General features: G+C 33.1%; 1 protein-coding gene across 1 annotated transcript in view; it reads right to left on the bottom strand.

The window, feature by feature from the left end:
- Positions 1-1,081: 1,081 nt before the first annotated feature.
- The window catches only part of LOC137933054 (START domain-containing protein 10-like), a 47,733-nt gene continuing 32,540 nt past the window's right edge, over positions 1,082-16,274 (bottom strand). The window contains exons 3-6 of the mRNA XM_068776789.1: positions 7,714-7,846; positions 3,932-4,048; positions 2,343-2,493; positions 1,082-1,438 (exon numbers count right to left, since the gene is read on the bottom strand). Coding sequence (XP_068632890.1) covers positions 1,082-1,438; positions 2,343-2,493; positions 3,932-4,048; positions 7,714-7,846 — 758 coding nt within the window. The remainder of the gene's footprint in view (positions 1,439-2,342; positions 2,494-3,931; positions 4,049-7,713; positions 7,847-16,274) is intronic.

Genomic DNA, 16,274 nt, shown 5'->3' on the forward strand with positions numbered 1-16,274 from the left:
GGTAAAAGGGTAAAGACACGCAAGAAAGAGAAGAAAAATAGCAATAGAGAAATCATAACTGTCAAAATAGAGAAAAAAAGAAAGAATAAAAAAAAAACTGTAAATCCATTTTTCTATTTTTAAACACTACCAACATTCAAATTTCTGGAACAATTCCTAACCTACGTATTATCTTAAATATGAAATAATATTATCATTAACATCTTAATATATATACCGACATAACTTTTTATTCATTTAATTCTAAAATATGTTTTAGAACAGTTACCTTTCAAAATTACGGGTAAGGTAAATGATATAGAAGTTTCCTTGCAAGGATCCACATAGCAATAAGCTCATTACAAACTTTACATATTTATGACAATTTTTATAGCAAAGAATTTAAAAAAATATCCTACATATCTGAGATGTTTTTATTGGGATATAATAAAAGGAAATATTATAAAATGTTATAAAATTGTAATTTTATATAAATTACAAATAAAGCGGAACAGCATAGACTTTAACAGATTAATAAGTCCACAGATAATAAAACGCGATAGAATATCTCAGTTGAAGTATTTAACGAAACGATTGTCTTTGCTCAAGTGATTGCTTCGAAAAAAAACTCATTAACAAATAATTATTCAGATGTGATTACTTCTGTGTTAAATGTAATGATATGCTAAATGCAAGAAGTAACAGATATATAAAAAAATTAACTGGCTAAATAAATCTGTTTATTAACTTTTAAGAAGTTTCTCTGGACGTCAAAATTTGAATAAAATATACTGTACTAACATTTTAAATGTAAAAACTTTCTTGGATTTTTATGTTTTTTTTTTAAATAAAACCATATACGTGCAAATGTTTAAACACATTAAAATTAAACTTAATAATTTTTTACTTACGTGTCGCGCCGAAAAACTTCTTAAATAGTTATGAAATATCAATTTGAATGAAATCGTGCTAATTCAAGGGCAAAAATTGATATTGAATAAAACATACGGTTCAGATAAATTGTAAGACGATATTTCGCCTTACATGAACACTTGAACAAATACAATTGTGTACGTATGTCAGTTTATTGTAATAAAGTTACCTAATCTTCCCTCCCCCTACTTAAACTGAATCTGCGGTGGAATTTAAAAGGTTTCTTCTTTTCTTGTTTTTCTTCTTGAGGTTTACCATCTAGTAAATTGTCGGCACTCTTAGCAACTTGCACACTTTTCCTTCTATTCTTCATCGATTTTACCAATTTGTAGAACTTTCCTTTCTTCTTCGTCGGATCTAGTGCTTGGTCATCTTCTTCTACTTCGACGCTGAACTCTGATGACAAGTCTCCTAGATCTTCAACACTGTGGCTTTCAGTTTCTTTGGGTTTTGGTAAGTCGAGTTTTACTTTTGATGTGTTCGGTTTTGGTTCTGGTGGTGGTGGAGGTGCGTCAGGATCTATGCACTGCAAACAGCGTTATTTCAATTTATGCACTTTTATAAAATATAAGCATTGCATTAATCAAGCACTTTGGATTCTTAAGTGATAATAAAGCTTGGGAATGAATTGCACTTCAACTGTAGTAAGAACATAGTAAAAATGACTACAAAAAAACTCGTAAGACTTTGTTTTGAGGTCTTTTAAGATAAAGGCTGGTTTGGAACCTTCGTAGCTTAATGTTGAAAGATGTCTCTTTCAGAGAGTTCAATATGATTCCAGTTTTCTTCGAATTGGATTGGCCTAGACTGTATTCTATTTCTTGGACCATTATGCATAATGATATGAATAAACAAATCAATTTAAAATTTGTTTATCTTTACGAAATACGCGGCGTCCACTTACAAGATGCTCTGATAATATTGTAATTTTAAAGCTTGTCGGAAATCGCTGGATGCTGATCGCTTTCAGTCGATTTTGTTGGTAATTTATGTGGGAGGTCTATATCGAACAGTAGACTTCCTTCTTAATATTTACAAGAACTGTAGCCAAAATGACATTTCAGTTTAATCAATAAAATTAATATTTAAAATAGTAACAGTTTGAGTGTTTTTATTGTATTTTAAATATTTACAATCAATCTAAAATCATTATTACCCAAGATCTATGTAGAAATTCTAAATTTGACAATAATTTCTTCTTGTTCTTTTACAATACAGTGTGATTATAAACAGGTGTAAAGACTTAAAATAGATGAATGTATAGCTCAAGTGTCAATTAATGCATTATCGTCGGTGGAGACCATAGACCTGGATCGATAAGAAACGGGCAGTCAACTGGACGCTGGCAGCGCAAGACTGTTCATCAACGCGATCTTCAGAGGAGGGGTATGCCTTGTGCATCTATCAGTTGATATGATAAGAGCTCTTACATCTTCTAAGGAGATCCTGTAAGGAGGAACTTGCTCAGGATGCCTCCAGGGCTTGTGGTGCGGTGAATCTGTCAGGGCCTTCCAACCAGGGTACCGGCGCGCTGCTGCGTGCAGCTGATGAACCAGTCGTGGTGCCAGTTGTGCAGTCACCCTGGAAGAATTAAATTTTTTATTTTATTTATTTAAATGCTCACCAATAAAATTAAATCAAACATACATTGGATCCTTAAACTTGTTATCATCATCACCGTCATTTGTCCATAGACCTTCATTGCAAGGCATGGCTTCTCCCTCCACCCCGTGAATAAAACTATTGTTTACTTTTATTAATTTATTTTAAACAGACACGCCTACAGCAATACATAATTTTTACATTCGATTTATATGACTTAGTACAAAATTAAAAAAAAAATGTTTGCCCATTGTAGGCGTACACAATCCTCGTCTTAATTATGCCAGCGAGTATTTAAGCATAAAAAAATGGATAAGAAAAATAATTTCTATTAAATTATTTATACACATATGATTTTTTATTTTCGCTACAGTAATATTATATAAAAATAAACAGAGTCCATATTTTTTATTTTAATCTCGTGTAATATAAATATTTTTTTACCTCAATCGTTTACCTCATAAATAAAAAGAAAACATAAAAATAATTCTAAGAATAGAAGCTCAGTAAATAATAAAAATAATATTTCATAGCGAGTTCTTTTTGAATAAACAACGTGATCCGGTCATGAAAAATATCAAAGTCAAGCAATCTGTGCCAACTGTTCTGTATAAATCCGACACTTAAGTACTTTAAAGAATGATAACATACTCTCGCTTTCATTCTAGCCTTTGGCCCTCATTGCAAGCTCACAATCGCTCAACGAGCTATGAAGATGCCCGGGTTTTTTACGAGATCCGTAGAAGAACGACAGTTACCGACATAGCCTTGCAATTCGCAAGTGGCAGTCAACAGGCCACTTAGCCCGCAGAACAGGTTGCCCCTGGAGCTTTAAGGTTCCGGAGTGGAGACCAAGCGCAGCGTAGGATGTCACATGGAGAAGAATTTACCTTGGACTCGTCATCGGAAAACGCTGGATGCGGACCGCTCTACACCGGTTTTATTATAAATCTATAAAGGAGTAGTTTCCAAAAGCGATCCTTCTACTGCTAAAATTATTACGAAATTTTTGTAGTTCAATATACGATATAAAAAATGTGTACGTAAAAAATAAATTTAATACTTACAGTTATCTTTTTATATCAACTACATTGAAATTAAAAATATCTTTTATTCATTGCATTTAAAAAGAGAGTAAGGAAATAATTTAAAAAGGAAGATCTATAAGAGTCGACCAGAAACTTTACAGTTGCTCTTGTTAAATGAAATTTTAGTATGTTTGATATATACATTATAATATAAACCTAGTACCAACAAATAAAGTTCCATACATTTATAACCTAAAAACTTGACTGCTATAATAAGATTTATCTTATTAAATACTATTAATATTGACTAAATTTGAAACTGAAAGAAGGAGGTTTTATTTATCTTTCAATTTTCGAATTATGTTATAAGTAATACGATATAGTTTTACCTGTTTACCAGCCAAGCGGGCAATGCACCGCGAGGGTCGGAGCGGGACACGTATCCAAGCCAGCTGCCTTTACCTCCACGGGTCCTCACCACAAAGCCAGTTAACAAGGAAATCGCCCTGTATATAAAATATACACATATGTTAAGCGTTCACAATAGAAGGTTCTTTATGACTGGCCACCACAGCTTCAATACTTTTTAGTTTTAAATTATTCTTGCGCGTTCCAATTCGAATGCCAATTTGAATTTGGAAGCCATGAATGATGTAACAGAGGCGTTTGCTTTGTTTGAACTCCATTTACTCGCAGGAATAAATACGCTTATGATTGTTATCTCATCTACTTCTGTTTAAAAGCGTATAGTATATATATATTTACCGGAACAAATGATTGTTATATTTACACTGAATGTCAATACAAATGGACACTATATTAGTAAATAACATTTTAATTTAAATTAATACTTTGCCATAAATGGCCTTTCGAAAATTCAAATGCTAGTGTCAGAAGTTTACCATAGATGGCGTTGTAAACTCTCTTTTATAATGGTCTGCAGCACACACTTATTAGTTTAACTGTTTTATTTTGTTTTCTTTACTTTTGGAATTTTCCTGTTGTTACGTTTTTATATTAAGTCAACACTATCAATTTTAAAATACGGAGGTGGTCGTTACCATTACACAGAATTCTTATATCTAAATTAAAAGGAATATCTAAGTCTATTTCGCTGAAGAATTTTGTATTGTTTTTTATTATTATTTTGTGTTATTTTGAATTAAAATGTATGTGTGTACATATATAAATAACAGTTATAACATAATAGCATTAATGATTCAAGTAATGCTTAAGGGATTTCAAAATATTCAGCCATTTGAAATTTCGAATAGTTTTTTTTGATTGAGTGTTTCTTAAGACATTTTTAAACTAATGATACATTCAAACAGTGCATGCTTAGTTATAAAGTTATAATGATCATCGAATCACCTTAACGCCAAGACAAGTTAAGACAGAAGTTTAAGTGATCACTTACTGAAATGAAATGTCGTCTATCACTCTAGAATCATTTAAATTCAAATTCACTTCCATTTGCCCATGGAGATATCTATGCTAAGGTTTTCTCTACTAGTTCAAATATGAAATGAGGAAATGCGTAGAAGAACAAAAGAGACCGATATAACCCAGCGTGAGGATTCTAATATTCTGGAATGAAAACCAGTAAGCGTATCAGAGAATCTTGTTAAGTTCGTCAGAAGATACTGGATAATGGTCGATCCTATTGAAAATATATGGAAAAGGCGAAGCAAATTTTCTACGGCTGAAATGAGTTTGATTGATTATGATGAAAAGGTAGCGAGTTGCAATCCCGTTCTGATATTTTTTTTAGATACGTAACATCGCCACTGTCCACAACTGCTGTAGAAAATCATTGAAACATTCGAAAAAAGTAATTTTAAATTTATTTACATATGAAATTACTCAATTTCTAATCGTTTCGGCTAGTGGTTTACGACCTTTATTCGACTTAATTTCAAATCACTATGTGTTCAGTGATCCCTTTGAGATTCCACCCGAACGCGACAAAATAATAACTTCTGACTTTTTAACTTCATTTAAAATGTATAAATTCTATAATAAAGCAAAAAAAAATAAAAATAAACCAAATAAAGAAAATGTAATTCGTTGAGTGAAGGCGACGTAAGTGAAGCGAGGTATGAAATGAATAACAAAGAATGAAATGGAGAACAAGAGAGACGAACAAAAGAGCAATGAATAGATGAGATTAAGATGAGAGAAGATTATAGAAATAAGAAAATTTAGGGAATAATTTTTTATTGTAACCCTTATCCATGTGTACCCAGGACAGGAGTAACACGAGAGCTCTTTCAAATAAATGACTTTTGGCATAACAAAGTCTGCAGGAACAAGCTGTAAACGTTTATTAATTTCAATAGGAAGTTATCAGTACATTTTTTGTTATTTCTGAAACTCGTAATTTTTACATGCTCTTTACCGTTTGACGGCAAACAAGCATTTACCCCTTTTTTGCTTTTTAACCTATAACCAAACACCGTGTATAAAAATCTTTATAGTAAAACTAGCTGATCCCGCAAACGTTGTTTTGCAAAAAAATTAAAGTTTTTAATTAACAAATTAAAGATAAGGATTGATCGTAGAGGGGTGAAAATTTAGGGTTGTGTGTATTTTTATATGCTGTATCATAATAAAATAAAAACCAAAAAATTTGTATAAAAAATAAAAAAAATTAGAGGTGGACCACCCTCATCACTTAGGGGTATGGAAAATAGATAGTAGCCGATTCTCAGACCTACTGAATACGGATATAAAATTTGGTAAAAATCGGTCAAGCCGTTTCAGAGGAGTTCAAGTTTGAACACCGTGACATGAGAATTTTATATATTAGATGTATAGAACAAAAACCTTTATAGAACATGATGCTGGAATATGGCCATTAGTCGATATGTACATCGATACATCATAAATCCGTCCAGTCACCGTTCAACCCTAATTTTGGTGTTGGTAATAAATCAGCTCGCGATGTTCCACGGCCTTCGCGGTCGCTCGGTCGTCACGGGTTGACGCACAAGTCTTATCTAATCGTTGGAGTGGCAGTAAATTTGTAGATAGGGCTGCCACGCACCGCTTATCGATTTAACAATAGGGTTGACGTACGATATCGATATTGTACAATGTTTAGTGTTAATCACAAGCATAACTAACACACTGTTATTTTACCCTATGTGATTAATAAGTGCTAGCAATTTCAATTACTGGTTGCTATATTTACTTTTAACTATTCATTTAAATTTCACTTCGGTCTATATTGAAAAGAGGGCTATACTCTGGATGTCTGTTTTTCTTCTTCTAAGATACCCTCGTGTAACCTGTTCAATTCATCCAGTTCCAACAGTTTCTCGTCAGACCGCAACGTCCTCACGTTATATATTTAATGGAATCAGGCGTTACCTTGCGGAAGTCCATCCTAAGTAAGAAAAGGACCAATATTTAGCCACTTTTGCATATGCAGTTGTAGTCGTGCAACAAAGTGCACCGCCCGCCAGCTCGTTGATAAATGCATATGCGTAATCGCCAGTGGTTGTCATGTTGGTTGGGTCTATGCGGGGGATTTTTAACACGCCTTGCTCTGCTTTTAGCCTTGTCGTTATTGTAGGCACAAACAGGCCCTTTAAAGATTAGGAGATGATTTTTTGTTCATCATCGATATGTCATGTGATGGCAGTTTGAGGTTATCATATGCAGAAGAAGCTGCTACCTATCCTATGGAGAAATTATTCCTCTGCTACTTACTACGACACCCCCGGAAAAAAATGGCGTGGGCCTATGGTGGCGACAAATGAACTATACATTCACACCTCATCTATTTATAAACACCGTGTTCTTGTTACACAATCACTGTACATACATAAATTTTATATCACCCTGTAAAGCTGATACGAACCAATGATAACACGTGTAGGAGCGCAGAGTAATAATTAACTAATGTCACACTTATAATACCAAAAAAGGTCTAGCTAAAGTCCAATAAAAGTCTTCCTAAAGAGTAATTGTGTAATTTTTTTTAAATAATAATTATCTTACCTGTTGTTAAGGACTAGAAATTTCCACACCCTGGCTATGTCTTGGTGATTCTTAATTTCGGTATACCTTTTCCAATTAGCATCATTTTTAGCTATATACGATAATAATTGTAAACCTAATTGCAACAAATTGCGATGAATATGGAATAATGTTTTGTTAGCTTTACCTGACAAATCCTTTTCTCGGCGGGTAGTCTTTGTGGTAAACCGAGTGATTCAGGATCATCTTCTCGTCTCCGGTGTCAAGCCAGGAGCGTTGTAAAACGAAGTCACGGTTCTTGAGAGGCGCTGGACATGACACTGAAATAATAATAATGACAGTAATAATACTAATAATCATTACAATAATTTAAAATAATGATCGTAGTTCTCTTCTCCTTTCTCTCTTCTAGAAATAAATGAAGATGGCGACCAATGAGAAGTGATATTTATGGCAGTTTAGATGTGCAAGTAAGAGATTGCTTTTCTGGCGTTATTAATGTGGTGATTATATATAAAAGAATTGTAATTAAATTGAAATTACTAAAAAAAAGTTTAATTTTAACGGTATTACACTATTGTTGCTCGCCCATGATATAATTTATTTATGTCGAGTGTTTGTTGATTCTTATTAGTTAATCCCGGCACTATATATAGTTATATTTGATTGGTTATGGGCGCTGCTAGCCTTTCTGGCTTTTACAGCTTAGTCGGAGTCACGGTTCGAGTTAAAGTAAAAAAAAACAACGTCAAATGTGATACCTGGCATAATGTTTTAACTAATTTATAATTAATGAAATCAGGCGTTACCTTGCGTAAGTCCATCCTAAGTAAGAAAAGGACCAATATTTAGCCACTTCCGCACATGCAGTGGTAATCGTGCAACAAAATGCAGCGCCCGCCAGCCCGCTGATAAATGCGTATGCGGCAAACAATGCGTATTACACAACTGCCACCGTTAAATCACTCAACACGTGTTTCATCGCTCCACAGGGCATCTTTAGGAGTTAAGTTTCTTACTTAACTGAACTTAAGCTGTGACCCCGATACTATTTGATATGTTTATTTGGCTGCCAACCTCATTAGGCTCTGTGCAGTTACATCGAAATTCACGAAAACACAGGTCCATAAGCTAAATTCCGACACAACTAAACGATATATATATATATATATATATATTAATAATTGATAAAAATTAATTTGATTATGACATCTAACTTGTGTAAGGCAGAAGTACATCGTCGATTATAGTAAGCAAAATAGTATAATATTTAAAATTAATACCAAAGACAAATTTAAACTTGAAGATTGAGAAAAATTGCCTTTCGTAAATATTCTAAAACATTTTTTTATTAACAATAATTAAATGTTAATTAAATATATTTAATAATGTGTTACCGTAAATGAAATTTCACTATTCTTAAACATACATTTTTAATATTAAACCATGCTTAATAGTCGCCACCCTACTTCCAGTTTTGCATAATTTTAATAACAGTCGAATGGGGAATAGGGAATATTGTGGGGTTTCCCCGATTAGTAATTTTAAACTTTGTTCGACTTATACCGGGGTTTTACAAAGTTATCGACCGTTGCTTTTGTCCAGTCATTAAATATTTAAAACTACTTTGAAAGTTATACGCGATTAGCGTGTAGAAGTAATTTACCACCGGAACACGTTTGAAAGAAAGATGATGGCCAAGAATGATCGAAAAGTGTGTATTCACATATGTACAAAGAATATTTACAATTTACATGATCTTAACACAACGGCAGCGACCACATTACTGATGGCATCCGAATTCAAATCGACGTTCTAATTCGAACGAGTCGACGTTTAAATTTGAATTCTAATGCGCAAAATGATTTAATATAAAAATATTGTGGCTGCAATGGCCAGTGATACGGTGTCTGAACGCTACAAAGTTAAATTTCAGGAAAATAATTTTGGTTTTACCTTTTATATATACAATACATAAACAGTTATCGCCTTATGTAATTTAGGTACCATTTCAGTTTAATTTTTGAATGCTTTGAACTTAATAAATAATTGGTATATATTCATTACATTATTGGTATATATTCGTGAAAGTGGTGCCAATAAAACAGTCCAAACTTTTTGTTGGGTTCCTCTCAAATAAAACCTCTTTAGGAACTCACGTGGCTTACAGTTAAGAAGTAATTGCAGGGGAGTGTAATTGAATTCTAATGAATCTAAACAAGTGATCGCTTTAAGTGATGGCAAGTGGATAATGCTATTGTATAAATAACATAGCCAAAATTAAAGAAAACCATCATAAGGTAGCTCAATGTGATTCTAATTTCTATTAAATTGCTCTCTTCTAGCACTCTTCTTCAGATCAGTATGACTGATTGTAATTGAATATTTCTTAATATAATTTAATAAATTTTATAGAAAAGAAATAAAAATAAATACATTGACTGTAAATAGATTAATTTGTTTTATATTAAAATGGTATTGTATATGAGGCAGTTCCGGAAAATACATATGGAAACACTAATATGAAGAAATTCATCAAGATGGCGACCAATGGCAAGGAGTATACAAGACTGTCGAGGGGGGTGGTGTGACATATCTCTCCCAACGCGACGCACGCTATAAAGTTTATTAGGTTAAAAAGATCTCATTGTATGATGAAGGTAAAATAAGATAAAGTACGTTTATTCAACTTTTAACAGAACTTATATTTATTGATGGTTAACTTATTATCCATTTTTGATTCTTATATATATTGTTACAGTTGTTGACAAGGAGCAGAAAGAAACTGAACAACAACACACACAACACAAATATATATGTATGTATGTATATATATGTGTATACGCGGAAATGCCAAATAATAAAGGCGGCGATCCTGAACCAAAATGTTTATAATATTCTTAGCAGTTAACAATCGTTTCACTCTATATTTCTCAGTACATTTATAAAGTCATAAGTAATATGTATGTATTTATATAAATATATATATATATTTATATATACGTAATCATTATTAATAAGAATATTAATAAAAGCATTCCTCGCCCGTTAACCCACACATTACGGCTACGGGCATCAATTTGACTGAACAGCCTATTTATATCCTTCTATGTACTGTTGTAAATATGTTCAATGTTCTCTTCTACGTTCGATATAAAATATAACACATTAAGCATGCCGTATTCACCTTATATAATAAGTGAAACGATTTATATACGACTAGAATAATTAACGATGAACATGTAATATAGTCAGTTCAGAAATATATAAAGTTCTCGTTCAGAAACATGTAATCAAAATTTAACATACATTTAAAAAGTATCAAATACCATAATGTTTTTCATAAATAATCACATATAATAATGTACATCTTATAATGTAGTCAACACAAAAATATAATAAGCGTAGAACGATAAACATGACAACGTAACATATAGAAATATACATGGACAGGGCATATATTAAAACATATTGAACAAAGCTGGCGAATTGGCAAATTGAAGTGGCAGTGACCTGACCACATAGAAAGTAGAACTGCTGTAGCCTTTTTTTTGGCCCCGCTATTCGGGACCTCTCGTTCCACTCCCTATTTGGTTGGGAACAGAGATTTACTTTCTTTATTAAATTATTCAATTCCTTTTTATTATTTTCATACTTTCCTTCAATTCTTCACAATCTCTATGGTTCTGTTCTTCATTCCATAATTCAGTTTATTTTTCCCTTACGCTCTAATATCCTTTCATTCATCCACAATTACTGCAGTTTAATTTATTTAAACATTTTATGTATAACAGATATTTTAGTTAATTTTACTACTTTTACCTATATATCACAGTTCCTTTATTTTTAATATTAGTACTGCTGTATCTTTAAGGTGTGGGAGCGTAGACCATGGTCTATTAAACCCAGCGTAGGATGCTCAGACAAGAACAGACGACCATGTTAAGGTCATCGAAAGAAGTCGGATTAAGGCTGCTTTAAATCGGCCTTATTTTAAACCTATGGAAGAGGTCTATGTCTATTAGGGGTCGTATCATCAGTTGAAACTAATAATGATGATATAATATTAAAATTATAAAAATGCCATCAACGAAACGACAAAAAAACGTAATAACAAAACCTAATGACTCTGTGTTTGGCACTAATCGGTGTAACATAACTCCTGAAAATGCCCCGTGGAGGGGTGAAACACGGGTTGAGTGATTTAGCGGTTGTAGTTATGTAATTCGCATTGTTTGCCGCAAACGCATTTATTTATAAGCGAGCTGGCGGGCGGTGCACTTTGTTGCACGACTACGACTGCATGTGCGGAAGTAGCTATATGTTGGTCCTTTTCTTACTTAAAACGTAATGTACCTGGCCAGATAGAAATATAATAGCTGATGTAAATATGACCGCTGTGCACTAATTAGTTGATTGTCTAACATAATTAATTCAATTACCGTATTTCCAATAATATGCGGTCGAAATTGTTTTAATTAGGAATCATTGTTTGATGTTAAATCAATAACATAAATAATGTATAAGATAGGTTGACTAAAATGTTTACCAATAAGAAATTAAAATTAGACCAGGAGAATATAAAATGTAAATTAATATAGAAGAGCTTTCAAGCCGGTCAGTTACGAAAATAAGAAATAGAATAAATAAAAATGTAAATAAAGCAAACTGAAAATTGTTTTACATATAAAAAGCCTTTGATATTTGACAGTAGAGGTAAAAAAGTGTCAAAAAAATAATAACATGTTTAGATGCCTTTAATGATATTATTTTACTTCAAAAATATTTAAGACTTTGGTAATTCAACTTAGAAGTCTTGGACTGTATATCTGTCTTTGAAAATAGTCTTCACCATAAATTTTCTTTCTTTCACTCTTTTTACTCTAAAATCATATATTTGAGCCATTGTTCGTCAACATTCCTATGGTTTGTATTCCCCTCCACAAATTTCCCAGAATACCCGTAATGTAGGTACATCCAGGGTAGATGACCAGTGCCCTTGCCAGTTCATGGTCTCCAATCCAGATCCTCCTGAAGAAATGAGAAATGAATTCTCTGAGCTATGTTCGATCTGCAAACCTTCCTATTCCGGGTTTGTAAATAAATCCCGAATATAGCCATGTTTTTTTATCGTTTATCATGAGCATTTTAATTTTGCCCAAAGTGACCATTTTCAGATTCAAGTGTAATTCAATTGATAATATAAGTAAATTAACAAATAAACAGCGACTTTTACATCTGCCATCAAACAGTGGTGAATAAATTGTGTTCTCATTTGTAGAGATCATTATTTATAAAATCTCATGTAACATGGCTTTATGATGGCATAGATAATTTAGTATAATATGACTTCTCACTGCAGCGAACAAGCAAATTTACAACCAGCCGATTCGCTTAGTAAAATTATTTTTAATTAAATCACGAAAATAAATCACTCCGTAATTAAAAGTCAACGTCCTGAAAATGGAACTTTGAATGGAAATATGAATTTCAAAAGCTGAAAAATATAGCGTGAAAGCTTCTACCGTGTCAAGTATAAATAACCGGAAGTGAAACGAAACAGCTGACGCAATCGTTCAATGCTACGGTTGTTTTTTAACGTTGCATTGTACAGTGTTGTCAGGCGCATGATTTTGTGGTCAGTGTTATCAATTTGAAGATAAAAAAAATTGTGAAACACATATAATTTTTTGGTGACGAAATCATATCATCCTCGTTATATCAGCTTGTAGATGCCTCCTGTCCGCGTTCAGCGACCTCCCGCGACGTTAACCAAGTCGTTGATCCGTCCACTAGCACCTTCTCTCGAAAACCTTTCAGCTCCATTAGCACTTGCATGACCAATGTACCCTACTATCACTTTTAGACGAGGAATTCTACCAATGAATTGTAGTATGCGGCATATATACCGATACCTCACTTTGCGTCGTGGTTACGTTCCAAAAAACACGACGCAAATTGAAACGCCGCAAAGTGCATTAAGATTTTCAATAGCAAACCATGTAAAGATCGAAGATAGGTTCCAGGGTTACGAAAATACTACTTTTTAAAAAGAAAATTGAACAAATTAAACATTTAAAAAACAAAAATAATATGACTCTGCCAATAAATAAATTGGAAAAACATTTACCTTTTTTGTAACCAGAAACAACTCGTAAAAAATTATATAAATTTATTATTCTCTTTTAAAAAAACACAACACACTACATTACAACACACTACATAATTGAAACTGAACTCTAAAATTTGCAAAACAAAATGAAAATAAAACTGTATTCAAATTGCGTTGTTTTGAGTTAGAAAGGGAATCCTCGAGTGTTGATGGCATGCCGCAATTAGAAACAAAAGTGTTGTCATCTTTTAGAAAAAAAAAGAAAATTTCAACAAAAAAAGTCGAATACAAAACAACGCAACCTCGAAAATCTAACGACGCACAGTGAAAATTAGTACTAATTAAGCAACGAAACAACTTCAAAAAAAAACGCGAAACGAAACGACGCTAAGCGAGGTATTGGTGTATAAAGAGTTCGTGCTTCCAAAATTTGTTGGCCAGTTACAATCCACTATAAACAATATATAAATATAGCATATTTGAAAGTGACCATTTTATCTATTGACTTAAGAGTTTTATATCAAAAAAGGTTACATACAAAAATAAATTTACTATATCCAGAAGTACAAACATTTTTTGGCTTCATGTTACTTCATTTTATCTATGATACTTCCTGGGGCAACAGGTAATGTTTTTGTGGATATACAATATACACCAATACCTTACTTTTTATCGTTGTTACGTTCCAATAAAACACGTCGCAAAGTCAATTAAGATTTTCTGTAGCAAACCATGTAAAGATTCGAACCCAAAACAACGCAACTTCGAAAAAACATAACGAGGTTTCGGTGTATTTTCAAACACTTATATAGAGACGCATTAGTCAAAATATTTTTATTTTTCTTTCATAGAAACTTTCATTATTATTTATTATATTATCATCACCATGGCAGCCGATAGATGCCCACTGCAAGGCCAAAGGCCTTTCGTAAAGTTCACCACGATGGTCGATCTTACACTGACTGCAAAGATCTTTTACAACTGGAATTATAAATAGTATGTACGGCTATTTTCTACAAGATGTTTAATATGTTTATTACAATAGTATTACCCCTTAGTACAACCAAAAAACGGAGATTATTAATGGTAAAATATTCTGTAGTTTTATTTTATATTCAGTATTTACTTAATTAAAGTTTAAACCCAAAGTAAGTTCACATGAAAGTAATCAAGTAACATTCGAGCGAATTCTCGGAACTTGTAATTTAAGATTATTTCTGACGGTTGAACTTTGTAGAAGCCGAATGTTAATAGGCTTAAAATGAACCGAGTAATATTCACTTTGACTTATCTAACTTGCCTCCGCAAAATTAGTTGGAATTAATGATCGAATCAGAGAAGTGGTAGCCAAGTGGTTGAAGTCCGAGACTTGGGAACGTAGGTCGCGAGTTCAATTGTCGGGATACGATATTGTATAACTCACACTCTGCGCATTAATTATATAGGATTTTCACTGATCACAAACAAGTTTCCAGAGGATGGGCATCAGTGTCATCTGCACACCATAATGCTACACTGCGATAACCAACCCGACAAACGTAACGATTATGATATATTCCATATATAACTTTGGGAGAAGCTTATTCATTGCAGTGGAGGTCTATGAGCTGAAAAGACGACAGCGAAATATTTGGTGTGGTTCAATTTTTTTCGCCAAAAAGAAAAAAGAATCTACTAAACCCTCTAGTGGGTTGAACTTGGTATTAAAAATATCTGGTATGCGAAAAAATAATGTCCCCCATGGCTTAGAGTAAACCTACATAAGGTTTGACTCTAAGTTTTCTTATATCTACATTCCTCGCATGCTTGGACACATTGCAGTTGCTTACTAAACATATCCCAGTAGAGAAGTAGAATCTTATTTCATTTCATCAATTTTCGAGTCATTTATTTATTGATAGTAGGTCACTGTTCCTTATTCCACGGATTGCCTTGATTGGCATGGCGCTGAAAGCTTTTTACTAATCATAAAGACTGACTTGAGAACATAAGTTCGAGCCGTTACTCAATATTAATTTCGGCTCTTTTTTTGTACCCGCAGCAGACGTACGCGCGGGGTAATTGACTGCCAACGCCATCTATTGGCGCCGTCTACCATTACCGTGTCCTATATAAATATAAACCGATTTGAATTACGCTAAAAGTTTGATTAAGTTTTGGTAAAGATTAGCTTATTCAAAACTAAATTATTAAGTTTAATTTGAAACAAAATTATTATGTATCCTTGTAGAGAAATGCTTGTGATCTATTTATGAATTCTTATTTATAATGACTATAGAATTATGAAAATAATGATGTAATTAATACAATATAATTTTGTTACGCCCATGATGATTCCTTCGTCTTAGTTAACATTTGCCCACTAGTCCCCTCTACTCTCGCTTTCAGTGGCTGAGTTGCAAAATGTGCCGATTGATAGTAAGTGACAATTGCTGGTTGGTCGATTGGGAATGGCCTTGACACTGCAATTTGCCTGGGGCTTAGCAGATGCCTCAAACTCCACAGGTTCTCGGCCGTCATTATCATCATGTCAGCCGTTGCCCACTGTAAGGCAAAGTCCTCCTAAGAACGCTACAATGATCGGTCTTGCGTTGACCGCATCCGACAACTTCTCATGACCATGATAATGCCGTTGG

This window comes from Battus philenor, unplaced genomic scaffold, assembly GCF_028537555.1.
Source record: "Battus philenor isolate CCGP_79_NKW_IND1 unplaced genomic scaffold, ilBatPhil1.0.hap1 SCAF_12, whole genome shotgun sequence".
Taxonomy (NCBI): Eukaryota; Metazoa; Arthropoda; class Insecta; order Lepidoptera; family Papilionidae; genus Battus; species Battus philenor.